Raw genomic sequence first — 26,685 nt, 5'->3', positions numbered from 1 at the left:
AGTGGGGTGCCATTGCCTTCTCTGACTGCATAACTAATCATCCCCAAATGTAACAGCTCCAAACAATGGCATTTTGTTATCTCTCACAGTTTGTTTGGTTCAGGATTTCGGAAAAGGAGAGACATTTCTGGCTCGGGGTCTCACATGGTGTTGCAGTCAGACAGGGCCTGCCCAGGCATCTCGCTCTCACGAGTCTCTCCAAGGTCTCTCCCTGGACACTAGTTAGGGCTTCCTTACAACATGGCGGCCCCAGGGCAGCTGGACTGCTTACGTGCTGCTGAAGCTTTCAGCAGGGGGCGTTCCAGGAGCAAAAAGGAAGCTGCGTGGCCTTTCACAGTCACAGAAGTCGCACAGCCATCACTTCTATCATTCTCTGTTGATCAAAATAAGCCCGCCCAGTTTCCAGAGGAAGGCTTCACTTCGTGATGGAAGGATGCCAAAGGATCTGTGGACATGCTTTAAATCTGTTACACGCAGACTGGGAGAAAAAAAGATGTAACTGAGCTGTGGACAGCATGGGGATGCGGGCTTGGGGTGGGGGGAGGGACACACTAGACAGACACGTTCTCCAAATACACGTTTCCAGAAGGGAAGCAGACAGGCGCTGGGAGGCCAAAGGAGTCTGAGGGAAACACTGTAAAAGGTTCTGAGCCACATGGGAAAGCCTGCCTAACAAATCAGCTAATGAGGACAAAGCACCTGTCCCCTGGAGATTTCCTTCAGCTGCAAACTGACCCAAATCTGAGGCCCTCTGACTCCAGGGAAAAAAAGCAGAATCAAAGTCATATTCCTGCCATCTGAAGAATAACTTATCACCTTGATCACACTCCAAAATCAAGATAAAAGCTTGCACAGGGTCACAACAGGCTTACAATAAGTGAGACCATGAAGGAACAAAGAAATACATGAAGTGCCTTTTCAACTGCACACCTGGGAATGCAGAGGAGCCGCCCCTATTGGGTGTATAACTGGGTTTCTCTGTTTGGCACAGCAGGGCACTTCAGCTCAGACCTATTTTGCTTGAGAGCGTGAAGAGGCAAAGCACATCCAGAATGTTCTCTCTCAGGCTGCAGGAATCAGTGCCACTCAGATAAAAATCTGTGGTCTGGTGGCAGTCCACACGAAAAACCCACAGGACATGGTGTGGGCATGCACAAACCTCTGAACTATCAGCTCAGTTTAAAAGAGACTGTGACCAATTATGCCCCAGTATTTCTCCATCCTCCCTTTCTGTCTTTGCAGATATAGACTCCTGGGTTTTAGCTGAGCATATAAAAACCCACAAAGATTAAGAGTGCCTTTGTCAGCTTCTCTTGCAGCTAGCTAAGGTCACATGACTATGTTCAGGTCTCTGGATTAAGAATGAAAGTGATTGTGCAACTTTTGGTTCATTGCCTTAAAAGTGAAGCAGTCCATCTGGTCTCCCCCTCTTTCCTCCTTCCTGATGTCTGGGAAATAGGGACCACTGGAGCATCCTTAGGGGAGGGCAGAGCTCCCTACTGGTCCAGACTGCTCATCCCTGGGATGTTATATGTGAGAGAATTCATCTTAGTTGAGGTACTTATTTCAGTTATAACCTCCATCACATTTAAGACGCTGAATGATAAGGTCTCTTTGTTATAGCAGCTCAGCCTATTTCCTAAACTAACACCTAGTTCCTGAACTGTCTCAAGTCCTTTACACTAAGAACCTCGTGAAAGAAAGAATCTGAGAAAAAATACTAGCAACCGGATACTAAAGATGCCCCCAGATTTGCTCATATCTTTGTTTTCTCTACTTTCCCATCTCTCAAGACCGTCCTAATCATCTGAAGTATGAAAATCTTGCTTGATTTCATGTATGATTGACACTGACCACTCTTTCAGTAGATTATCCCTCGTAACCCACTCAAGCCAGTTCAAATGAAGAAGAAGGTCTGGTCTAGGTTCCAGAGGCCTCAGTGAAAGCTAGAGATATTGGGTCTCATGAGAGCTAGAGCAAGGACTTGGGAAGCCATCCAAGATAAAGCCCATACTCTATCCATCTCTCTCTGGAGACTACCACCTCAGGTCTCTTAGATGTCTCCTAAGCAAACATCGTGTAGAGATAGGACCCAGCCATGTGGAAGACACGGTTGGGAAGGGCAGACCAGTGCCCTTATGCTGTGAATTCTGCCCCTCCCACCTGTGGCTTCCACATGGCTGGGTCCTATCTCTACACAATGTTTGCTTAGCTTCCTAAGGCTGATTCATTCAACCCTGAGCTTCTGAGCTTGAGAGAGTCATTCTGATTCACTGCTGGCCAGCCCAGGAACTGACTGGCCGTGGGTCAGGTGTCCAAGTCTGGTTGAGTCAACAGTGACTGAGGTGGTTGGGAACGACCTTGGAAAGCGGAGGGCTGGCCCTTCCAGAGGTCATGAGTGGAGCAGACAGTCTAGAAGGAGCTGAGGGCAGAGCAAGGAGCATGATATCCAATATACTTTGGCCCCAGAATGCATGGAGCATTAATGTTGACATACTGTCAAATGAAGGGGCTTCATGGGACATTTCTCAGGTTAGTAGTATTGGTCAAAGGAGTGGTTCTGTACTTCTGGTCTTCCTCTCTAGCTGAAAATTAAACTATTAGGGAACAGAGCAGCTTCAGGACATTTTCCTGATTTCTCAGAGCACCCAGCAGTGCCCCAGCAAAAGAAGAGCTTCAGTAAAAGTCGACTTTGATGGTAATTTGAGCAGCACACACATTACAGAGGGCACAGGACCTCAAGGAAGGGAACTCAGGGAAGGGGAGCATATATTAGAATCGTATTGCAGCATTCCAGGACCAAACAGTAACCAGACTGATAAGCTGCTGAGTTTCCAGAGAGAAACAAGGAGAGAACAAGAAAGGGGTGCTGGAAGCATTTGGGGGCTATGGCAAGATATCTGCAACATCAAAGCAAGAGCTCTCAGGTAGCCAAACCAGAGCCCCTCCAACCACCCCCACCCCCAAGAAAGAGAATTACTGGATTGTGTAACCCAAGGGAGATTTTCAAATCAAGGGTGGGGGCTGGGGAATCTCCAGAGCGTGGCCATCATCTAACCTCCCAAGCTATTCTCACGCTGGAGGATTCACAGAATCTGTCACTCCGCAGTCTCATTTACAATGTCCGAAAGTCTCAATTAGATTTCCTCTGCCAGTGGGACCGCAAAGCTCCGTAAGATCCACAGAGGATCAGAATCCTCATCACAGGCAATGATAACCAGCCCCTCCTGTGGATTCCATCACCAGAGCAGAGCATCTCATTTCTCCTGATTTTCCTCCTCCGGCTCCACCTTCCAATTGAAGCATGCAGGGAGGGGGCCTGCACAAGCCAGCTCAACCCCCCTGACAGCTTCACCCCCCACCCCACCGCAGACAACCCCACCCCACTCCACACATAAGCACACACGCTGCTCTGGCCATTCGGAATCTCTGCCTCTGAATACGCTGTTCCCTCTGGCTAGATGCCAGCCTCATGCTTGTTTCTGGGTCCATTTTTATTTATCCTTAATGTCTGGACAGAGATTTCATCCTCTGAAGTCTTGCCATATTCCCCTAGGAAAAACAGTCGCCCCTCAAGGACTAGTCATGTCCTTGTGTCTCGGCAAGCCATGCTCCTCCTTCCCCTATCGCAGCATTAATCATGTGCCTGAGCATGCTAAGTTGCTTCAGTCCTGTCCGACTCCATAGACTGTAGCCCACCAGGCTCCTCTGTCCATGGGGATTCTCCAGGCAAGAATATTGGAGGGGGTAGCCATGCTCTCCTCCAGGGGATCTTCCTGACCCAGGGATACACTTCATGGTGATTATCCACAGGGTGTTGTTTCTGACTATGATCAAGTGCGCTCTGATCGAGCTTTGTGTTTCTTCCAGAACCCAGGGGAAGCCAGGCAGTAACAGGCACGGTGCAAATGATTGGTGTTTGATGAAGGTAAGGAAGAGTCAAGATGGTAAAAGGGTGTTGGGTGGGAAGCTGAGGGCCACAACCTGTCCACAGACAGACAAACGTCCCCCGCACAATCAGACCACACAAGACGGCTTGTCCCGAGACTCAAAAAACTTGCAGAGAGCCCCACACTGGGTCCCCCTGCCCAGAAACTTGGTCCGTCTGCCTCGGGAAGAGACACGCTCTACCAGGTGTCCAGGCAGGGGGACAGAGGGAGGGACAGATGGGGACAGAAGCCAGGAGATGCAAAGAGAAAGGGGACCTGTGTGGGGAGTGGGGGAGACTGGAGAAACAGCTCGGAAGATAAGCACGCTGGCTACGAGATCAGGAAGCAATTACTCTGATGAGTAGAGAATCATTCTGACTTGCTTCTAAATGAGGGACACATTAGAAATCTAAGCGCCTGCTGCAGTGGGTAAAGGGAAAGAGGCTTTCGTGAGACAAACACTCAATTACTAAGAAGAGAACCCCACAGGTACAGAAAGGCACAATCAACCTCTCTCAACCTCCTTCTGGGTCTTCCCCTGAAGTCAGCATTTCTGCCTCTCCCAGCCCAGCTGGGCTTTCAAAGTCTCAAATTAAAAGTAGAAAAAAGGCTTCTACATTCCTCCTGTTAATCGTACCTCCAGCAGTTTTACTCTAGGTGAGGCCAAATAAATTCTTTCAGAGTGACGACTCTTTCCCAGGGTCCCTCTAATGAGGCTCTTGACATCGTCTGGTGACACGAGCTTTGCAGTGAATACTGACCGCCCATCAAATTCTAGGTTGTGACTTTTGGGGCTGGATCCCCTAACCCCAGGCTACTATTTTATTTTTTAACTATAAAAGCTCTTCTCCATTCATACTTGAAAAACAAAACAAAAAATTAGCACTTCTCCCATCTCATGCCCTCCATGATTTCTTTACATGTCTTGGGCTACACGTCACTTGGTTTCATTTTGCGACAGAAAGCCAAGGTCTCTTCCAAAAGCATAAGCTCCTTTTCCCCTCAACTACCCAAGCCAGTTGCAGGGTTGGGGAGCTGGAGTGGAAGAGCAAAGAGCAGGCCTAACTGGAAAATACTACAGCAGGTTCTCCGGTCCCATAAAAATAGCATCCCCATGGAGACATGCTTTCTACCCCTTTCTACCCCTGGCCAACCTCATGGAGTTTATCATCAAAGCTCGGCAAAAGTGAAAATGAAAGTGAAAGTTGCTCAGTCGTGCCCATTCTCTGCAACCCCATGGAATTCTCCAGGCCAGAATACTGGAGTGGGTAGCCATTTCCTTCTCCAGGGGATCTTTCCAACCCAGGGATCGAACCCAGGTCTCCTGCATTGCAGGCAGATTCTTTACCAGCTGAGCCACCAAGGAAGCCCCAACTAGCAATGCTAGCTGCCGATACATCCTGAGGCCATCATCCTGTCCATCCCCGCTGTTGTCACTAACCCCACTATCGTCATAGTCACACATCCGGTCCATGACTCAGTGCAGTTCAGTTCAGTCACTCAGTCGTGTCCGACTCTTGGAGACCCTATGGACTGCAGCACACCAGGCCTCCCTGTCCATCACCAACTCCTGGAGTTCACTCAAACTCATGTCCATCGAGTCGGTGATGCCATTCAACCATCTCATCCTCTGCCGTCCCCTTCTCCTTCAATCTTTCCCAGCATCAGGGTCTTTTCCAATGAGTCAGCTCTTTGCATCAGGTGGCCAAAGTACTGGAGTTCCACCTTCAGCATCAGTCCTTCCAATGAACACCCAGGACTGATCTCCTTTAGGGTAGACTGGTTGGATCTCCTTGCAGTCCAAGGGACCCTCAAGAGTCTTCTCCAACACCACAGTTCAAAAGCATCAATTCTTCAGCACTCAGCTTTCTTCACAGTCCAACTCTCACATCCATACATGATGACTGGAAGAACCATAGCCTTGACTAGACTGACCTTTGTTGGTAAAGTAATGTCTCTGCTTTTTAATATGCTGTCTACGTTGGTCACAGCTTTTCTTCCAAAGAGGAAGTGTCTTTTAATTTCATGGCTGCAGTCACCATCTGCAGTGATTTTGGAGCCCAGAAAAATAAAGTCTCTCACTGTTTCCATTGTTTCTCCATCTATTTGCCATGAAGTGATGGCACCAGACGCCATGATCTTTGTTTTTTGAATGCTAAGTTTCAAGCCAGCTTTTTCACTCTCCTCTTTCATTTTCTTTTTTTTTTCTTTCTTTTTTTTTTTAAATTTTATTTTATTTTTAAACTTTACATAATTGTATTAGTTTTGCCAAATATCAAAATGAATCCGCCACAGGTATACATGTGTTCCCCATTCTGAACCCTCCTCCCTCCTCCCTCCCCATACCATCCCTCTGGGTCGTCCCAGTGCACTAGCCCCAAGCATCCAGTATCGTGTATCGAACCTGGACTGGCAACTCGTTTCTTACATGATATTTTGAGGCTCTTTAGTTTCTCTTTGCTTTCTGCCGTAAGGGTGGTGTCATCTGCATATCTGAGGTTATTGACATTTTTCTCCCAGCAATCTTGATTCTAGCTTGTGTTTCATCCAGCCTGGCATTTCACATGATGAAATCTGCGTGTAAGTTAAATAAGCAGGGTGACAATATATGGCCTTGACGTACTCCTTTACCAGTTTGGAACCAGTTCATTGTTCCATGTCCGGTTCTAACTGTTGCTTCTTGACCTGCATACAGATTTCTCAGGAGGCAGGTAAGGTGGTCTGGTATTCCCATCTCTTGAAGAATTTTCCACAGTTTGTTGTGATCCACACAGTCAAAGCTTTTAGTGTAGTCAATGAAGCAGAAGTAGATGTTTTTTCTGGAACTCTCTTCCAGAAAAGAAGACTGCCGTGAGTGCCCATGGAGAAAATCCAAGATCCTTAATGTGGCTCCAATTCACCACACCACAGACCACTGCTGATGGCACCAACTTACTTCCAAGTTATTCCTCTCCTGTCCACCAGAGGGCGCCACGTGGTCGGTTGGTTTGTTTTCCCCAGTCTTTCAAATGCACCAAATGGCCGACTCTTTACCGTCTGAGCCATCTGGGAAGCCCTCAAATGCACCATGCTGTCACCATGCTCAGTCCTGGATCTTACAGCCTATAGTTCCTTCTCCCCAGAAGGTTCCTTCCCCCCCACCCTCCCCTCCTCTTGTCCAGTTAATTCCCCTTATCTTCCCTGTTTCATCTTCAGCATCACTTTCTCAAGAAGGTCTCCAATTCCTTCACTTCCACAGCATCCTGCCTCTGCCCTTCCCACACACTCCTCACACCAGTAACCAACTCAATGCCTATTTTTCCTATGGGGATGTAGGTGTCAACAGAGCAGAGACCACACTTGTCTTGCTTCCTATTGCCATCTTCCATTCTAAGATCCACATCCCCCCTCTCCCATTTTAACATTCTAAAACTGGGACGCATCTTAAAATCAATAGTCCATCATAACTGAATTGTCAGCATTTCCTCTTTCTCAGCAAAACATAAAACAATAGTGGGCCTTACACTTGATGGCATCTTGGTATTTGTCAAAATAAGGTATGTCCCTGTGTCTAATGGGCCCAGTGCCCAGCACATAGCAGCCGTCAATAAATTTTACGTGATAAATACACACAGACACACACACATTTCCCGAGGACCTGATATTAGCCAGGTTTTGCTATATAACAAACACACTTTAAAATCTCTGGCCACAGCAGAGATTTAGTGTCTCACGCAGTGGTCTGCAGGTGGGCTCCATCTTTGTGGCTTCTGCTGGGACTGACCCCAGGCTGTGGCTTGGGTTCAGGTCTGACCCATGTGTCACTTTTCCTTGGACCAGTAGTCTGGTCATCTCATGGCAGACATTAGAATGAAAGAGAGGAAGCACGAGAGCCCGGCACATGCCAGGCTCCTTTATCGTCTGTCCGCCAACATCCCACAGTCAGAGCAAGCCTGGCATCTGCAGGTAGGGAACCGCCTCTGGCCACTGTGCCAGGTCACAGGGCAGAGGGAGGGACCGAAGACCTGCAGAGAAGAATCCACCCACCGTAGGCCCCGCATGGAGGAGAGATCTGGGAAGGGACACCACACCGCACATTTCCGCAGCACCGAGGGCCAGCTCACACACTGGACAAGACAGAACACGGCCCTGCTCACCATGAGTGAAGGCCCCTGCGTTAGCAGTGGCGGTCCAAACGGCTCATCCCTCTGCCCAGCGGCCGCAACGAATCCTCCTTGATTCCCTTTGCTGCCAGGCTTTATTTGAGGTATTTATTTAAGAGCATGACTAAGAAGCAATCACTACCCTGAAATCTTTCTTTCTGCAGCTAATTATCCATTGTAAGGCTAGGCTCCAGCTCCCAATCTGAGTGGGTGACTGGCTAATTTATTTACTAAAAATTTTTTTTAATTGAAATATAGTTGATTTACAATAACATGTTAATTACTGATATACAGCAAAGTGACTCAGTTACACATGTATATTCTTTGTTGAAATATTCTCTTCCGTGATGCTTTATCATAGGATACTGAATACAGTTCTCTGTGTTCTACAGTAGGACCTTGTTGTTTGTTCATTCTCTATATAAAAGCTTATATCTACTCTCCCCAGCCCCCAACTCCATCCCTCCCTCAACCCCTCGCCCTAGGCAATCCTCAGGGTGGCTGGCTAATTTAGGTCAGCCAGGGCTTAGGACCAGACGGTAGAAGACCCGAGTGCCACTGTCCTAAGGTGCCCGGACAGCAGAAGTGTTGACGGTCTTGGTCAGGACTTGCTGGAAAGCCGGAGGCGTTCTGGCACCCTGATTTCAGTCTCAGAGCTGCTGTGGAGACAGAGTTAATGAAGCCTGCACACCGAGTACAGAAAATGAACATCTCAAAATGCACGCTGGGAGACGGCCCATTAACCACGCACGGCTCGGCCCAGCGCTCTCCCCACCAGGAGGAGGCCCGCTCGACTGTCCTGATTCCAAGAAGGCCCTGAGCACTTTCACGACTCCCTTACGTCCTCACCTCCCTTTGATTTTGCACTCTGCTCACTTCTTAGCAGCTCCGCATCCCTCTGTCTTTCTGCCGTGGCACTTGGCTGTGCTGTGCCTCAGTGTGACTTCCTGAGAGCCGTATGCCCTTGCCAGGGCTGCGGTAACAAGTGCCACCAACTAGACGGCTTCAACAAGACATTTTCGGCCTTGTGGTTCTGGCACACTGGCTCCTGCTAGGGGCTGTCAAGGAAAATCCATGTCTCTCTGTCGGCTTCTGGAGGTTTGCTGGCAATCTCTGGTGTCCCCTGGCGTGTAGCTATATCACCCAAGTTCCGTCTTCATGTCCCTCTGTTGTCTGTGTCGCAACACGCCCTTTCGATAAGGACATCAGTCACACGGGACTAGGGGCACATCCCCCTGCAGTGTGACCTCACTGTAACTAATTTCAATGCAAGGACTCAATTTCCAAGTAAGGTCACATCCTGGGGTTTAGGACTTCAACATATGAGCTATAGGAAAGAACATAATTCAAGAGACTCCAAGACCACTTCCGTATCCCCTGCATAAGTTCAGGGGGCACGGCATCACCTGCCTCCTGACCAAAGTGCCAAAAAGGACAGCTCACGTGCTCTCTCTCTCTCTCTCACACACGTACACACACACGCCCAATCCTACAGAAGAAACAGGACAAAGCCGTCACTGTTAGCTTCTGGTGAGGTGCCCAACCTCACGGCCAGCTTTCCAAATTCTTCTCTAAGCATTATCACCAGGATACAGCAAGCGAGATAAAGAAACTGCAACCCAAGTGCCAATACACTCAATTAACTATCCTGGCACTGGTGGCTTCTTCAAAAGAGCTTAACTCCCTAGCACTCCTCACCCGGGAGAAGGTGGGCAGGCCTCATTAGTCTTTCTGACTGAGAGGGGGACTTGAATACAAAGAGAGGAAAATATGCCAGCCTCAAACACAACCTCCCCGCCGAGCTCAAGGGACGAAGGCAGGAAAGGTCTGCTGTTCCTGGTCCCAGCACAGTGGTACCCAGACAACCACAGCACAGGGTGATGGAGAACGCTAACTCGTACCTCGGAGGACCTAAGTTCCCGGCTTCATTGCCCACTCGCTGTGTGGTCATGCCACAGCTATGGGACCTCTCTGTTCCTCGGGTTCTTCCTCTAGAAAAATGAGGGTCATTTTCTCTTCCTGGATCCTCCTGTCACAGGGATTTGGTGAGGACTGAGTAAGAAAATGTAAGTCAAATGCTTGGAATGGGGCCTGCCACTTAGTGCTTAATGTGATGGCTAGTCTTGTAAACATCCTGTTTGATCTCCATCCAAAGGACTGACCCTCTCTCACCATCACCTGAGTCTTCATAAGCTCTCTGTGACTGGAATGATCAGACGTGGGGCCCACATAAGAGGTATTCATGGTGTCCGTTTTCTAGTATGGCGTAGCAAATTACTCTGAAACCTACAGGCTTAAAAAAAACAAATGTTCATTATCTCACAGTTTCTGTGGCTCAGAAATCCAGGAGTAGCTGAGCTCTGCTTACTACAGTTAGAGAAGGCTACCATTGCGGTTATCTCCTGGGCTGCAGAGAGTTCAAGGTTGGACCAAGGGAGAGGCCAATTTTGGGCTCACGCTTGTGGTTACTGGAGGCCTTGGTTCCTCACGGCATTTGGTTGGAGTTCCCTGCCATGCAGGCCTATCTGTGGCACAGCTCACATCATGGCAGCTGCCGCATTAGAGTGAGGGAGACGGTAAGAAAAACAGACATGGGGTCTTTTGTAATCTTACACTGGAACTGACATCCCATCGCTTCTGCTGCTATTTTCTTTGTTAAAAGTGAATCACAATTTATACACCTGTGTTCGCAGCAGCATGACTCACAATAGCCAAAAGGTGGGAGCAACTCACGTGTCCATCAACAGATGAATGGATACACAAAATGTGGTACTGGTGTACAATGGAGTGTGATACAGCCTCAAGTAAAAAGGCAGACAATTCTGACACATGCATGGATGAACCTTGAAGACGTTATGTGAGTGAAGCAAGCCAGTCACCAAAAGATAAATACGCTGTACGATTCCATTTATAGGAGGTATCTAGAATAGTCAAATTCATGAAAACAAAGTGGAATTGCCAGGGGCTGGAGGAGGAGGCATGGGGAGCTGTTGTTTAATGGGCATAGAGTTTTAGTTTGGCAAGATGGAAAAGTTCTGGAGATTTAGCTGCACAACAAGGTAAACTGTTGAACCATTTATTTAAAAATGGTTAATACGGTAAATTTTGTGTCATGTGTGGGTGTGTGCATGCTAAGCCACTTCAGTCACGTCCCACTCTTTGTGACCCCACGGACCATAGCTCCAGTAGGCTCCTCTGTCCATGGGATTCTCCAGGCAAGAATACTGGAGTGGGTTGCCAGGCCTTCCTCTAGGGGATCTTCCCAACCCAGGGAACGAACTCTCATCTCCTGCACTGCAGGCGGATTCTCTGGCCAATGGACCACCTGGAAAGACCCTGTTATGTGTAATTTGCCACAATTGGGAAAAAAAGCAAGTCACAAGGTCCAGATCACATGCAAAGGGATGGGATTATACCAAGACATCAACCCTAGGGGCTGGGGACCGCTGAGGGTGGCCTGCCATCGTCAGTCATGCATCCAAAGTTGGCAAGAATCTATCGGTTCAACCAGGACTGAATCCAGCGTGTTTAAGACCACCTAGGTGCTGGCCACAGCCAATTTGTGCAGAGCAGCACCTGCTGACCCTCAGATGCACCCTCTCAGGGAAGGTTCCTAAGCAACAGAAAGTCATTTCCAAAGACTGCTCCAAAGCCACTGCTCGTGGAATTACCTTGTAATGGTTTACACTTCCAATCAGTGAAGCCCCAACTAAAATTCGATTCCACCATAGTGTTTGGTCTCCAATACATCCCATCTGGAATTGAGAGGTACAGTAATGACTGCACTTTCATGGTCCCATTCCCGCCTCCGAGTCCTGGCAGGGTTTGTTGCTTTGCAAGGCCACATGTAAGGAAAGGAAGTAGACGGGGACGAGAGGAAGAAGACAGGAGAGGCGCACACAAAGCTGGAGGCTCTCAGTGGAGACACGACCTTTTCATACCCTCATCAAATTAGAGGAAAAGTATGTCAAGCACCCTATTTCCTGTCTTGAGGTCAGTTTTCTCCATTCCATCAAAATAAGCATCATAAAATATCATTTTATTTTCCCACATCAACTGGAAGCAATGATGTAATTTCTGAGGGCTGGAAGCCCAGCAGAAGCAGCTGGGATGTATTAATATTTTGACTAAAGGAGTTCATGTACAGAAGGTGCCCAGCACAGTAGCTAGTACAGGGCAGGGATCGATAAACGTTAGCTATTATTAAGATGACAATAGGTCAAATCCTACACAATATAGTGTCTACTCAAGATGCCTCTGAAATCCTTCAGGAGGACATTTAAAAGCCCCAGATGGGTCAGGTATTCCCCCCGCGTGGGCACACTGGTGTTCCTTTCAGCAGCAAAATTAGCAGTCAGTTTACATTTAGAAGCTGCCTGACAGAGAAAAGCATACCCTTCAATACTAGAGTTACACCCAGAGCACAGGGACATTCATATCGCTAATAGATTATAGTGGTTCACAGATTTTCACATGAATTCAATTTATCTGGAGGGCCTATTAAAACACAGACTGTTGCTGGACTCACCCCTAGGGTCCGTTCGATGGGTCTGGGTACAGTCTGAACTTTGCGGTAAAGAGTTCCCAAGTGATGCTGATCCTGCTGGTCTGATAGCTAAACTTTGAGAGCCACTTGTGAGGAGAGGACACAAGGAGGGGATTTTTCTAGGCCAGGACAATCAGAGGCTAACTCTGCCCAAGACCCACCTCCCAGAGCTGCTCTCTGTACAAATTTTGGCAAAGTCCAAGTAGATACAGATTTTGTCTTTTCTCATCTAAGGACCTCAGGCATATGGAATGGATTGATCATAAGACTTAATGTGTGGCCCACTCTCACCAGGGCTCTATGCATGGCCCATCTGTTCATTCATTCATTCTTAACAATGTAATAAATACCTACTAAAATTAAAGCCAGGACCTTGAAAGGAATCTCCATCTAACTTCATCCTACCTCCCAACCACCCTACCTCCCAACATATGAGTTAACCAGTTATCCATCCTTATCTTGTTTTTCTTTTTTGCAGCATTATTAAATCTGTAATCAGTGATACAATCATAGAGTGGCGTACTGAATAACGGTCAAAACAAATTATCTCTACCAGCAAAATAATACGGGTGGATCACAACAACTTAATACTAAGTGAGAAAAGTAATGATTGCATATGGATGATACCAGCTTATAACATTAGAAATATATACTTTTTAGGATGCCTTAAAATTGACATGCATTTTTAAAATCGTATTTTTTTCTAATCACTGAAGAAATAAGTATGTGTTAACTGGAAAAGAGTCAATGAATAAGAAAAGGTATCTGGTCAGTTTTAACAGGGGAGGCTATGGCCCCTGAGTGTCCTTCTGGGTTCCCTAAAAAGCTCATCTTTCCATCCCCAAATGCATCCTTTGGTTTCCATTCAACAGCTCTGAGAGGAATAGGCAATTCACACAAGAGGAAATGAAGTAGTAACAAACACCCAGGAGAAAATGTTACCTTAGCTCATCATCAGAGAAATGCAAACTAAAGCATTTGGGGAACTATCATTCTATGACTACTACATCAGCCAAAATAGGGAAAAGAGGACCAGAGTGAACTCTTGGGATATTACTGTAAACCTGATACACACAGATAATACTAGCAGCAGCGGAAAAATTTTTTAAATTTCCCAACAGCTATATGATGAGATGTAGTCATGAACTGCGCAGATGTCTTACTCTGCCGAATTTATCCTGAAGAAGTAACTCAATGGAAACACCTCAGTGGCTCCCAACAATGCAACTACTTAGAAAACCATAGTAGAGACCACTGTCACGATATGCAGTGCGACTGGGCAAATTACAATTTTGAAGAGAAAAACGTGTATTTGCTATTGAATGCATGAGAAATATGAAGTACAAAATGGTAGGTGGGCTATGGTTAAAACCATGTGTACGAGAGCTTCGTGCTAAGAGCAGAAATAAACACAGCTGTTGTACTTGGAGGTGGGATGGGAGTTGCTTTCTTCCGTGTTACTGTGGTGCGGTGTCGTAATTTATTTGTTTTTTTATGAACCTGGGAGGCTCCTACCTTGAGAACTCTCACAGCTTTCCTCGTCACTGTTGTCTTGACAGTTATTCTGCCCGTCACAAATGAAGCTCTTGTCAATGCAGAGGCCATTCTTGCAGTGGTAGCGGGCAGTGGAGCAGAGCAGAGGGTTTGCTGCTGTGAAGGGAGAACAGAGCAGGTTACCAGGGAGGTTAGCCAGTCCCCTTGGGATGCCCAGAACCTTCTCCATCTAGGGGTATGTCCTGCTCTGGAAGCAGTGAACTCAGCTCGGATGGCTGTCTCAAAGCCTGTCCTGGGAGACTGGTCAAGCAATGACTTGGATAGGGCAAGACTGACTCTGTCCCATTCTAAAGGCTCCTTTTTCTGCTATACCACAGGTTTTGGTTGGTTATCCATTTTAAATACAGCAGTGTGTACATGACCAATGTTATGTGCCAGCCTGGATGGGAGGGGGGATTTGGAGGACAATGGATACATGCATATATATGGCTGAATCCCTTCACTGTTCACCTGAGACTATCACAACATTGCTAATTGGCTATTCACCAGTACAAAATGTTTTTGGTGTTAAAAATAAAACTTACATTAAAAAATAAATTATTTGAAAAGAAAAATAGAAGCTTCTTCCAAAGCATAATGCTGGTGCCCTATAAGCATACCAACATGGCCAGAGGGCAATGCCCAGCCCCAACTGGCCCACCTCGAGGTGGGTCAGCAGCCTCTGAGGGGTTCTAGAGCAAAACTGGAATCTCCCAGGAGAGTCAGGAATGGAACGGTCAGTAACATAAGGACACACAGAGAAGAGCAAAGATGGAAGGAGAAGCTGGGTTGGGGATCCATGAACCTCTGCCGCTGACGGAGCAATGGCACACGTAATCCAGGGGCTATGTTGGATCCTACTGGTTACCTAACTATGGACCTTCCCGGTAAGTCCTCGTGTTTCTCCAGCTCACCCAGGTGAGCGCAGTGGTCTACTTTGCAATTAAAAAAAAAAAACAAACCATTAACCCACTTGGTCAGCCTGAATGGCCCCCAGATACAAGCACTTTCAGAAACCTTAAAAAGAAAAATGACAGAAACAGCCTTTCTCCTCAAGGAAGAAGGTGGCAACCAGCCAGTGTGGAGTCAACACAAAACCCCTTAACGAAGCAAATCTCCATGGAAAATCACTGTTTCTACTGCACAATTTATCTTGCTTCGCCACTCCCTGCAGCACAATTCAAGCAAGGCTCTTTCCAGGGCTCTATTTTCGATAAATGAAGCAGCAAAAGGAGAAATTACTCCAGCCCCAACTCTGCCATTTATTAGCTGTGTGATCTAAGGTAACTTATTTCACTTCTCTGAGCCTCAGCTCCTTTTTCCGTGCACAGTACAGGCTCCATAATTTGAGGGCCCACTGCGAACTGACAATGTGAGGTCATTTTTCAAAAATTATTTAAAAATTCAAAAAGATAAGTGCTGGGCATAAAAGCAAGTCTGGCACGCTTCGGAGCTAAGCACGAATCCTGTGCTGGTCACAGGTCCATGAATCTGGCCCTGCTACTTACAGCTCAAAGGAGATGACACGTGAGAAAATGTGCAGTGCAGAGTCTGACACACAGGGGCGCAGGAAATGTTGGACGTGCTCCCCAAGTTATGTCTGCCTTGGTCCTCCAGACCGTGGCCCTTCCCGAAGCAGCGACACTGGTGATGATGCAGACGGGCCCTCCTGGGACCTTGGGTTATGAATTGAGCCAGCACCTGCATTACACACGGTACCACGGCAGGATGACAGACCCAGCACTGAAGACGGTTAGGGGCTTAGGAACAAGTCAGCGCCAGCATCTCTGGGTGGTCCTCACCGGCAAGATGGCAGTTGTCATTTATCTTTCCCATCTGCTTCACAGAGCGATTGTCAAGAGGCACTGCAATCACAGCTGCAGACTGCAAACTTCACAGGGCCCTGCAGACCCAAAGGGCTGTGGAGTTTTTTATTTTTTAACTTGTCAACTCAGAAAGTTTCATCTGAAAGGTCAGAGGAAGCAGAGGGATGGGGAAGCCAGCACTCTTAGTTTTGAAGATGAGGGACCAGTGTGAAGGCAAGCAATAGGAGTCTGGCCTGGAAATGGAAGTTTTAATTACTTAAATCGCTGTGGGTCAGAGAATGGTTCCACTTGATCATGCTGAAGTCTGACTTCAGCCAAAACCAGAAAGGGGAAACCCAAAACCACAAGTCACATTTGGTTTCTGTCCAAGGCAGCCCTCCAAACCCTTCAGCATCCCACCATGGTGGCCTCTGGCTTCCCTGGGACCCTGTGGGTCACGTCCATGCAGCCAAAGCATCGACAACAATCAGCTCACTCTAATGGACAGCCTTGGAAAAGTGGAAAATCCCACCTCGAATGGGAAGACTTGCAAGAAGGGGCTGCTGCAAACTTACCTGAATCCCCCTACCCCCAGTAGGAGGGCTGTGCTGAACCAATATTGAAGACATTGCTGGTGTACTGACCTTTCTTCAGCCTTAGACCCTTCCAACCTCATAAACTTTTCCAAGGAAAAGAAGTCATATGCGAGCATGTGCATACACACGTACCACATATATGCGTGCATATGTGTAAGTATGAGTATATCCAGATCATGTGCATGTGTGCTAAGTTGCTTCAGTCGTGTCTGACTCTGTCCGACCCTATGGACTGTAGCCTGCCAGGCTCCTCTGTCCATGGGATTCTCCAGACAAGAATACTGGAGTGGGTTGCCATGTCCTCCTCCAGGGGATCTTCCCAACCCAGGGACTGAACCCATATCTCTTGTATCTCCTGCACTGGCAGGCGGGTTCTTTCCCACTAGCACCTGGGAAGCCCTGTCCAGAGCACACATAGCTCCACATGCATGAAGACTGTCTATACCTTAACACACAGCTGTACTGATAAAGAATCCACCGGGACCAAAAACCAGTCTCGGTGCATAGAATGAATACATATATGTGTTTCCAATGCATATAACCAAAAGAACCAGAATCAGAATATAGAAAGAACTCTCACAATTCAAAAGAAAAAAGACAAACAATAGGAAAATGGGCAAAGGACATGACCGGGCAATTCCCATCAGAGCAATGGCAAACGCTCAGTAACAACTTGAAAAAAATGTTGACAGCAGCCAGAAACAAAAGCACCACTTGAACCGCAGCAGACTTGCCAAACTTCAGGTCTTAAAATTCCAGGTTGTGGCTGGGGAGGGAGAGGAAGTCTTAGAGACTGCTCGTGGGAGTGTAAATTTGTAGATCCACCTCGGAGACCAATTGAGTGATACCAGGTGATGCTCAAGGGGCATACGCCCCACGGCTCGGTCATTTCACTTCCAGCTACACAAATGTTCACCAAAACACTGTTTGTAAAATAAAAATATTAGCAATGACCCAAATATTCACCCACAGGCGAATTAACACCATGCGCTACATTGTTATAACACAATTTTACAGCAGGAGATGGCTAACTTCTTCTGTACAGGACCAGACAGTAAACATTCTAGCTTTTAGTAACCTTTGGGTCTTGGCCTCTTTCTTAACTACTCAATTTTGCCATGGTGGTACAAAGTGACCATAGAAAACTCATAAATGAAGATCAGGGCTATGTTCCAATAAAACTTGATTTATGGGTAATAAACACATTTAAAGTTAAGTAACTTTCAAACAGGGCATAGGACAATTTGTGGCCAACACCTGCTGAACAGCAGTGAAAAATGAATGAACCAATAAATAAGGTCCTATTGTACAGCACAGGGAACTATATTCGATATCCTGGGATAAACTATAACAGAAAAGATTAAAAGAATATATATATATATATATATGTAGAACAGTCACTTTGCTGTATAGCAGAAATTAACACAACATTGTAAATTAACTATACTTCAATTGCAAAAAATACAAAATAAGAAAGGACCAGAATCAAGATGGATCAATCTCACAAATATAATCATGGGGAAAAAGTTATAAAAGATACTGGCAAGTTATATAAAAATATGCATAGGGTTGTACCACTCAGATGAAATTACCTATGCAAAAGAATGCTATCTATTATTCAAGTTATAAAAATGCATACTTGCATTGTAAGGTCAGTGGACGCCTCTGGAGAGAAGGGGAGGACAGGATCAGAGAAGGCTGTACTGAAGACTGGTAATGATATTTGTTAAGATTTTATTATTTTAAAAACCTGAAGCAAATAAGGAATACAGCAATATGGTTTTTTTTTCCATTGAGAAATAACTGACATACAATATTATATTAGTTTTGGGTGTAAAATGCAATGATTTGATATTGGTATATATTGCAATAAGTCTAGTTAACATCCGTCACCACATACTGTTACAAAATCATTTTTGTGATGAGAACTTCAAGGATCTACTCTCTTGGTAATTTTCAAATATATAACGTGGTACTATTAACTATAGTTAATACAGTTACATTAGAATGTATTATAATATAGTACTATTAATAATATAGCCATGCGTGTGTTAGTCACTCAGTCATGTCTGACTCTTTGCGACCCCATGGACTGCAGCCCACCATTCCTCTGTCCATGGAATTCTCGAGGAAAGTATACTGGAGTGGGTTGCCATGCTTTTCTCCAAATATAGCCATCAGATCAGATCAGATCAGTCGCTCAGTCGTGTCCGACTCTTTGCGACCCCATGAATCGCAGCACGCCAGGCCTCCCTGTCCATCACCATCTCCCGGAGTTCACTCAGTCTCAAGTCCATTGAGTCAGTGATGCCATCCAGCCATCTCATCCTCTGTTGTCCCCTTCTCCTCCTGCCCCCAATCCCTCCCAGCATCAGGGTCTTTTCAAACGAGTCAACTCTTCGCATGAGGTGGCCAAAGTACTGGAGTTTCAGCTTTAGCATCATTCCTTCCAAAGAAATCCCAGGGCTGATCTCCTTCACAATGGACTGGTTGGATCTCCTTGCAGTCCAAGGGACTCTCAAGAGTCTTCTCCAACACCACAGTTCAAAAGCATCAATTCTTCGGCACTCAGCCTTCTTCACAGTCCAACTCTCACATCTATACATGACCACTGGAAAAACCATAGCCTTGACTAGACGAACCTTTGTTGGCAAAGTAATGTCTCTGCTTTTGAATATGCTATCTAGATTGGTCATAACTTTCCTTCCAAGGAGTAAGCATCTTTTAATTTCATGGCTGCAGTCACCATCTGCAGTGATTTTGGAGCCCCCAAAAATAAAGTGTGACACTGTTTCCACTGTTTCCCCATCTATTTGCCATGAAGTGATGGGACCAGGTGCTATGATCTTCGTTTTCTGAATGTTGAGCTTTAAGCCAACTTTGTCACTCTCCACTTTCACTTTCATCAAGAGGCTTTTGAGTTCCTCTTCACTTTCTGCCATAAGGGTGGTGTCATCTGCATATCTGAGGTTATTGATATTTCTCCCAGCAATCTTGATTCCAGCTTGTGTTTCTTCCACTCCAGCATTTCTCATGATGTACTCTGCATATAAGTTAAATAAACAGGGTGACAATATACAGCCTTGACGTACTCCTTTTCCTATTTGGAACCAGTCTGTTGTTCCATGTCCAGTTCTAACTCCTGCTTCCTGACCTGCATACGGATTTCTCAAGAGGCAGGTCAGGTGGTCTGGTATTCCCATCTCTTGAAGAATTTTCCACAGTTTATTGTGATCCACACAGTCAAAGGCTTTGGTATAGTCAATAAAGCAGAAACAGATGTTTTTCTGGAACTCTCTTGCTTTTTCCATGATCCCGCGGATGTTGGCAATTTGATCTCTGGTTCCTCTGCCTTTTCTAAAACCAGCTTGAACATCAGGAAGTTCACGGTTCACATATTGCTGAAGCCTGGCTTGGAGAATTTTGAGCATTACTTGACTAGCATGTGAGATGAGTGCAATTGTGCGGTAGTTTGAGCATTCTTTGGCATTGCCTTTCTTTGGGATTGGAATGAAAACTGACCTTTTCCAGTCCTGTGGCCACTGCTGAGTTTTCCAAATTTGCTGGCATATTGAGTGCAGCTCTTTCACAGCATCATCTTTCAGGATTTGGAATAGCTCAACTGGAATTCTATCACCTCCACTAGCTTTGTTCGTAGTGATGCTTTCTAAGGCCCACTTGACTTCACATTCCAGGATGTCTGGCTCTAGGTCAGTGATCACACCATCGTGATTATCTGGGTCGTGAAGATCTTTTTTGTACAGTTCTTCTGTGTATTCTTGCCATCTCTTCTTAATATCTTCTGCTTCTGTTAGGTCCATACCATTTCTGTCCTTTATCGAGCCCATCTTTGCATGAAATGTTCCTTTGGTATCTCTGATTTTCTTGAATAGATCTCTAGTCTTTCCCACTCTGTTGTTTTCCTCTATTTCTTTGCATTGATTGCTGAAGAAGGCTTTCTTATCTCTTCTTGCTATTCTTTGGAACTCTGCATTCCGATGTTTATATCTTTCCTTTTCTCCTTTGCTTTTCGCTTCTCTTCTTTTCACAGCTATTTGTAAGGCCTCCCCAGACAGCCATTTTGCTTTTTTGCATTTCTTTTCCATGGGGATGGTCTTGATCCCTGTCTCCTGTACAATGTCATGAATCTCATTCCATAGTTCATCAGGCACTCTATCTATCAGATCTAGGCCCTTAAATCTATTTCTCACTTCCACTGTATAATCATAAGGGATTTGATTTAGGTCATACCATAGCCATAGCCATAACTATAGGTAATATGTGGGACTCCCCTGGTGGCTCAGATGGTTAAAATTCTGCCTGCAATGCAGGAGATCTGGGTTCAATCCCTGGGTCAGGAAGATCTCCTGGAGAAGGGAATGGCAACCCACTCCAGTATTCTTGCCTGGAGAATCTCACGGACAGAGGAGCCTAGCGGGCTACAGTCCACAGGGTCACAAAGAGTCAGACACGACTGAATGACTATCACGCACACATAGTTAATATGACTTTTAAAATAGGGTGTGGGAAATACAGGTGTTCATTTAACTTTTCTTTTTCAGTATGTTTTAAAGAGTCTACTAGAAGTTTTAAAGAGTCTAATTTGGCAGAAATGTTTCAGTGATCACTCACTTTCTTTCACTCTTTCCCCACAGTTATCTCTGGTCTACAGATCCCTGTCTTCAGAATTTTATAGCCCATTTGCTCAGAGAACACAGGTAGATACAGGTCAACAGGCACACCTGGGATTCCTCCTTATCAATGGCTCCTTGTAAAACACTATGTCTCACCTCCAAGGCAGGGCAGAGAAAGAGAGGCAAAGGATGCTAGAAGAATACTCCCTAAACCCAGCAGCAAGCCAGAAAAAGGCCTCCGAACCATCAAAACATACTTCAGGATGTCAGTGCCCTTCAAGTGCTGGCAGCATCCTCAGGAAGGACCCTCAAGCCCTCCCCTCCCCCAGGTCTATTGATTCTCTGTTTGTGTAAATTCCAAAAAGATTCGTGTTTCGGTTCCCAAGGACACAGCAAACCAGAAGGGAGACAAGATGCTGCTGCCAACCTGCAGACAAGCCGCCAGCAAGAAGTAAAAGCTGACAACCAGGGGAGGGGCCCCCAAAGCTATAAAAAGCCACTTAGGAATTCCAAAAGCAGAAGAGCCTAACATAGTTTCAAAAGAGACCAAGAAGTTCTAAATGGAGCCACAGGCAACCCTGTATTATAGCCCAGTCTGAACAACGTGCGAGCTAAGTCGCTCCAGTCCTGTCTGACTCTGCGACCCTATGGACTGTAGCCTGCTAGGCTCCTCTGTCCATGGGATCCTCCAGGTAAGAATACTGGAGTGGGTTGCTGTGCCCTCCTCTAGGGGATCTTTCCCACGCAGGGATTGAACCCATGTCTCTTATGTCTCCTGAACCGGCAGGCATGTTCTTTACCATTAGCGCCACCTGGGGAGCCCAGTCTAAACAATAGAGCTCCCAAGAATGGTCCTGTGCTGTCACCAGAGAGACACTGATGAAGTCAAGCTACACACATCTGAGAGTGAACCCCGTCAAAGACTCAGATATACCCAGACTAAAATCTCTGCAAAGACCCCAGACAACTCAGGTTTCACTCTATTTCTCCCAGGGCCTCTGCAGCATTTACCAGGCTTAAGGCAAATTTCAGGGTGTGTGTACGGTGGACTAACTGTATAGGCTCTGGGCAGGGGGGTAGACAGTGGTCAAGGCTCAGGGGTTCCTGCGAGGCCACGGGCCACTCACCCAGAACTCTGAAACATAACTGCTGGACAGCCCATAAACTAACCAGGAAACGCTTCCTACTTTGGGATGTTACGTCTGTGTCTTCTAGCAAAATTTTATGTGCTCCACATGTATGTTTCCTTTGTCCTTGTTAAGGTTTCCCAGTCACTGAAAAAATGTATTATTCTACTCGCTTAACTAGCAAGAGGAATACTGCTCTTTCCAGTGTTTATTTCAATGGGGATGGAGAAAACTGTCTACAAAGTTAACTTCAAAAACTCAACGGTGACTCCAAAGGTCCCCAGCTCTTCTTACCACAACAAACACAGGGATCTAAGAATATGTTTCCCAGCCCACAAGACTCAGGAAAGAGAAGTTGTCTCTCCCCGCCAGAGGGAGGGAGGGGTGAGTTAAGGTTAAACTCAGTGGTTAATTAAACTGGCGGCAATTACTTCAACCACATCTGAAGGAAAAGACCCAGGGCTCACTGCAAGTCATCCAAAAGCAACTGAGCGGCTACAAGACAGGAAATGAAGCCATCTATCTCCAGCAGGATGTAGGAAATACCGCCTTTAATCCATTTAAAGTCTGTGAAGTCAGCCCCTCTCCCACCTCAAAGCGTTCTTGGCAAAACACATCAATGAGAACCTCCTCGCCCTCAGCCCCCACACCCCCCATCTGCTCCGCAGTCCAGGGAGGTGGTGGTGATCACTCACTTCCTTGCCAAGCATCCCAATCTCCCCGTCTCCGCGGGGATCTTGTCTTCCCAGCCCCCGTATCCCTGGGAACCAGGCAACTGGGGGAAACGGAGCTGCCCCGAGACTTCCTCTGTTCCAGGATGGAGGATGTCCGGCCCTAAGCCTCTCTGCCAATAATCCGACCCATTAACAAGCACTGCTTCCTTTGTGGCCTGCAAGATGCTGGCAGCCCTGACCTTCAAAGAAGAGGCGGCTTGTCTGCAGCCAGAGGCAAGTTCGTGCTGCCTTTCAGAGCAGCCCCTCGGCCCCCCGAGACACAGCAGGGCCACGTGCCGCGGCATTCCGAGGGCAAGGAGAAGGAGTCTGCAGGAAGGGAAAGGCTGCCACTCTGGTCAAGCAGGAGGAGGCAAAGGTTCCTCAATCCCATCTGCCTTTTCCCCAGCCTCTAAGGACGTGGAATCGACCCGCAATAAAGGAGATGCAGGAGACACGGGTTCGATCCCTGGGTGGGGAAATCCCCTGGAGGAGGAAATGGCAACCCCCTCCAGTATTCTTGCCTGGAGAATCCCATGGTCAGAGGAGTCTGGTGGACTATAGTTCATAGGGTCACAAAGAGCTGGACGCAACTCAAGCGACTGAGCACACAAGGACCTGGAGGACGTGAATTTTCAGAAGCCCTCTAGAGGCAGCACGGTGGCAGCGGCAGAGCCTAAGTCATTGCTAATCGCTGTTTACCTCCTCCTCCTTGCAGAGGCTTCCTGAGCCGGCTACCTCCTGTCCCACCCCCAGCCTGCCTCCCTCCAATTTCAGTTTCACCGGTTCGGTCACCACGGATGGCTCCCCAGATCTTCCCTCCAGGGACAGTCCTCTTTCTCCTGACACTTCGTGGACACCTCTGCCTGACTGTCCCCTTCACCTCAAATTCTGCATGGCTAACACTGACATCCTTACCTCTCTCCCCACCCGCTCCCTTGCTCCTTGGGTCCACTTGTCTTAAAGTGACCACCAAGGGTGGGATGGGGTGGGAGGTGGCAGGAAAGTTCAAGAAGGAGGGGACATATGTGTACCTGTGGCTGACTCACGCTGACATATGGCAGAAATCAACACAACATTGTAAAGCAATTGTCCTCCGATTAAAAATAAATTTTTTAAAAAAGGGACCAGGCTCCAGTCATGCTCGGCCTTCTCCCTCTCCTCACTCTGCACTCAGCTCAGAATCCACTGCTCCTCACGGGGAATAAAATACAATCTTAGATTGTTAACTTTTTTTCCTTATAGTTTTATTGAGATATGACTGATGTACAGCACTGTGTAAGTTTAATCACACAGCATAATGATTTGATTTACATACATCATGAAATGATGATCTCACTAAGGCTAGTGAACATCTATCATCTCAAATAAATACAAAATTAAAGAAATAAAAAAGTTTTTTTCTTGTGATGAGAACTTTCAGGATTTACTCCCTTCACAGCTTTATATATAACATACCACAGTGTTATTATATTTATCATGTTGTACATCACATCCCTAGAACTTATTAACCAGACTGTTAACTTTTCATGACCTGCCGCAGCCTACCCTTCCGAGCATACATTTTTCTGTAATGATTAATAGTGAGGGAATGAAATCCACCTGGGTTCAAATTTCAGCTCTACCACTCACGAGCTACATGACATTAGCTTTAGTTAAATTCTTTAACTTCTTTCAACCTCAATTTCATCATGTGGACTTACCAGGTGGCTCAGTGGGTAAAGAGCCTGCCTGCCAATGCAGAAGATGTTAAAAGATGTGAGTTTGATCCCAGAGTCTGGAAGATCCCCTGGAAAAGGGAATGGCAACCCACTCCAGTATTCTTGCCTGGAGACTCTCCATGGACAGAGGAGCCTGGTGGGCTACAGTCCATGGGGTCGTAAAGGGTCAGACACGACTGAAGGGACTTAGCATGCGTGCACAGTAGAAACAGGAATAGTGCCTGTGTCTTAAGATTTTGTGAATATCAAGTGAGATAATACACCCAAAGAACTGAGAATCGCATGTGACCCATAGCAGTTGCTCAATAAATGCTTATAAAAGTAATTATCACTGGGGATACACATTATAGTATAGTGGTTAAGAGTTCAGACCCTGGATTTATAACCACCTGGGTTGATGTCATAATTTTGCCACTTACTGTGTGACTTTAGATAAGTTATTTAATCTTTCCGGGTCTCATTTTTTTATCTACCAAAAGAGAGTCATAGTATTGCCAACCTAAAGTGAGACCAAACACGTAGAGCATATCACAGTGTGCCGTATACTTAGGTGCCCAGTCACTGTCAGCCAAGTGGCATCTTATGCCCTGCATGGTCTGCACACCTCTCTGCCTCTGCCTGGGCCTTCAGCCTAAAAGACTTCATGGAACTATATTGACAACTTTTAAATGGTACCCATCCTCCTGGATCCACCTCTTTCAACAACCCGCTCTGGTAAGCCTAGAGGGAAGTAACCTCTCCTCTGATCAGCGATTCTCACAGTACTCCCAGCTGTCCACCCATAATGTAATTACTTGGGTAAGACGATTTTGGTCTCCCGGGCTTGCGCATCATCTCAACAAAGCCACTTCTACATCCCTCGCAGCATCGTGCATGGTGTCTGGCATAGAAATCTCAGAAAGAGAATGAATCTGAAAGAAGATAGCAACTGGGGTGAATCCACAATGTGCAACCTAAATGTGGTCTCTGGGTGTATATCTGCAACCACAGAAGAGGACCAAGATGTGCCCATGCAAGAATATATCCTGACTGCCTGTCTTTTTCTTTAACCCTGTGTTTGATTAGCTGCCTGATCCATTCATTCCACAGACATTTACTCACTATTTCCTGTAAATTAAGCCCTCTAATAGGCACTGGGGATGAAAGAAAACCCAGTCTGTTCTTAAAGAGCTTACACTCTACTGGGGAGACAGGCAGGTCAGTGGGTACCTAAGATAAAGCGGGAAGTGTAATTTATTCCACATGCGTTTACCACGTGTGGAGACTGAACCAGACCATACAGTTGGCATTAGGAGTACAGCTGTGAACCGCCAACCAACCAATGGCCATTATGGTGTAGTAGCAATGGCAGAAAATAAATGAAAAGTGGTGGTAAGTGCAGAGGAGAAAAGTGAAGCAGGGGAAGGAGACAGAGCGGGAGGCTGGGGAGGGGAGAAGTGATCTTTACAAGGTATTCAGGGCAGGCGTCTGATTCGGTGGCATTTGTTTGAAGAAGGCCCAAGATGGTGTGCCAACAGGCAAGGGAAAGACAAGCCCAGCCTCGGCAGACCAGCAACAGCTCCCTAAGGAAGCAGGTCATACAGGAGCCTTTAAGGGGACCATGCTGATGGAGCTTTGGAGCGCGCAGTGGAAGTACCCTTCTTCTCTGCTCACCCAGCCCCTCTGACTGATGCAGGCACAGCTTCTTGAGGCTTCACCCATGGATCTGCTAAGGGGTGAAGAGGAAGTGTGGAATCTCATCCAGGTTGACATGAATAAAGGTACCGAAATACACAAGCACTGAGGGGCTCCATGAATACAAAACACAGATATACTGGCTGGTGATTCAGCTGTTTAGGGGGACCATCAGGAATGATCAGCAGTGGCAGAAGTACAGAGGGTTTTCTGAGCACAACTATGCTGAACGCAGCAGCAGAAGATTCTGCTTGAGTGAATTTTCCAC

General features: G+C 46.6%; 1 protein-coding gene across 2 annotated transcripts in view; it reads right to left on the bottom strand.

Moving 5' to 3' along the window:
- Positions 1-26,685, bottom strand: part of LDLRAD3 (low density lipoprotein receptor class A domain containing 3) — a 274,062-nt gene that overhangs the window by 107,988 nt on the left and 139,389 nt on the right. For both annotated transcript variants that reach the window (XM_019975516.2, XM_070804048.1), the window contains exon 4: positions 14,133-14,267. In XM_019975516.2, the coding sequence (XP_019831075.2) occupies positions 14,133-14,267 (135 nt within the window). The remainder of the gene's footprint in view (positions 1-14,132; positions 14,268-26,685) is intronic.

Source organism: Bos indicus, chromosome 15, assembly GCF_029378745.1.
Source record: "Bos indicus isolate NIAB-ARS_2022 breed Sahiwal x Tharparkar chromosome 15, NIAB-ARS_B.indTharparkar_mat_pri_1.0, whole genome shotgun sequence".
Lineage (NCBI taxonomy): Eukaryota > Metazoa > Chordata > Mammalia > Artiodactyla > Bovidae > Bos > Bos indicus.
The sequence above is the reverse complement of the archived record's forward strand: the minus strand, read 5'-3'. Positions and strand labels throughout refer to the sequence as shown.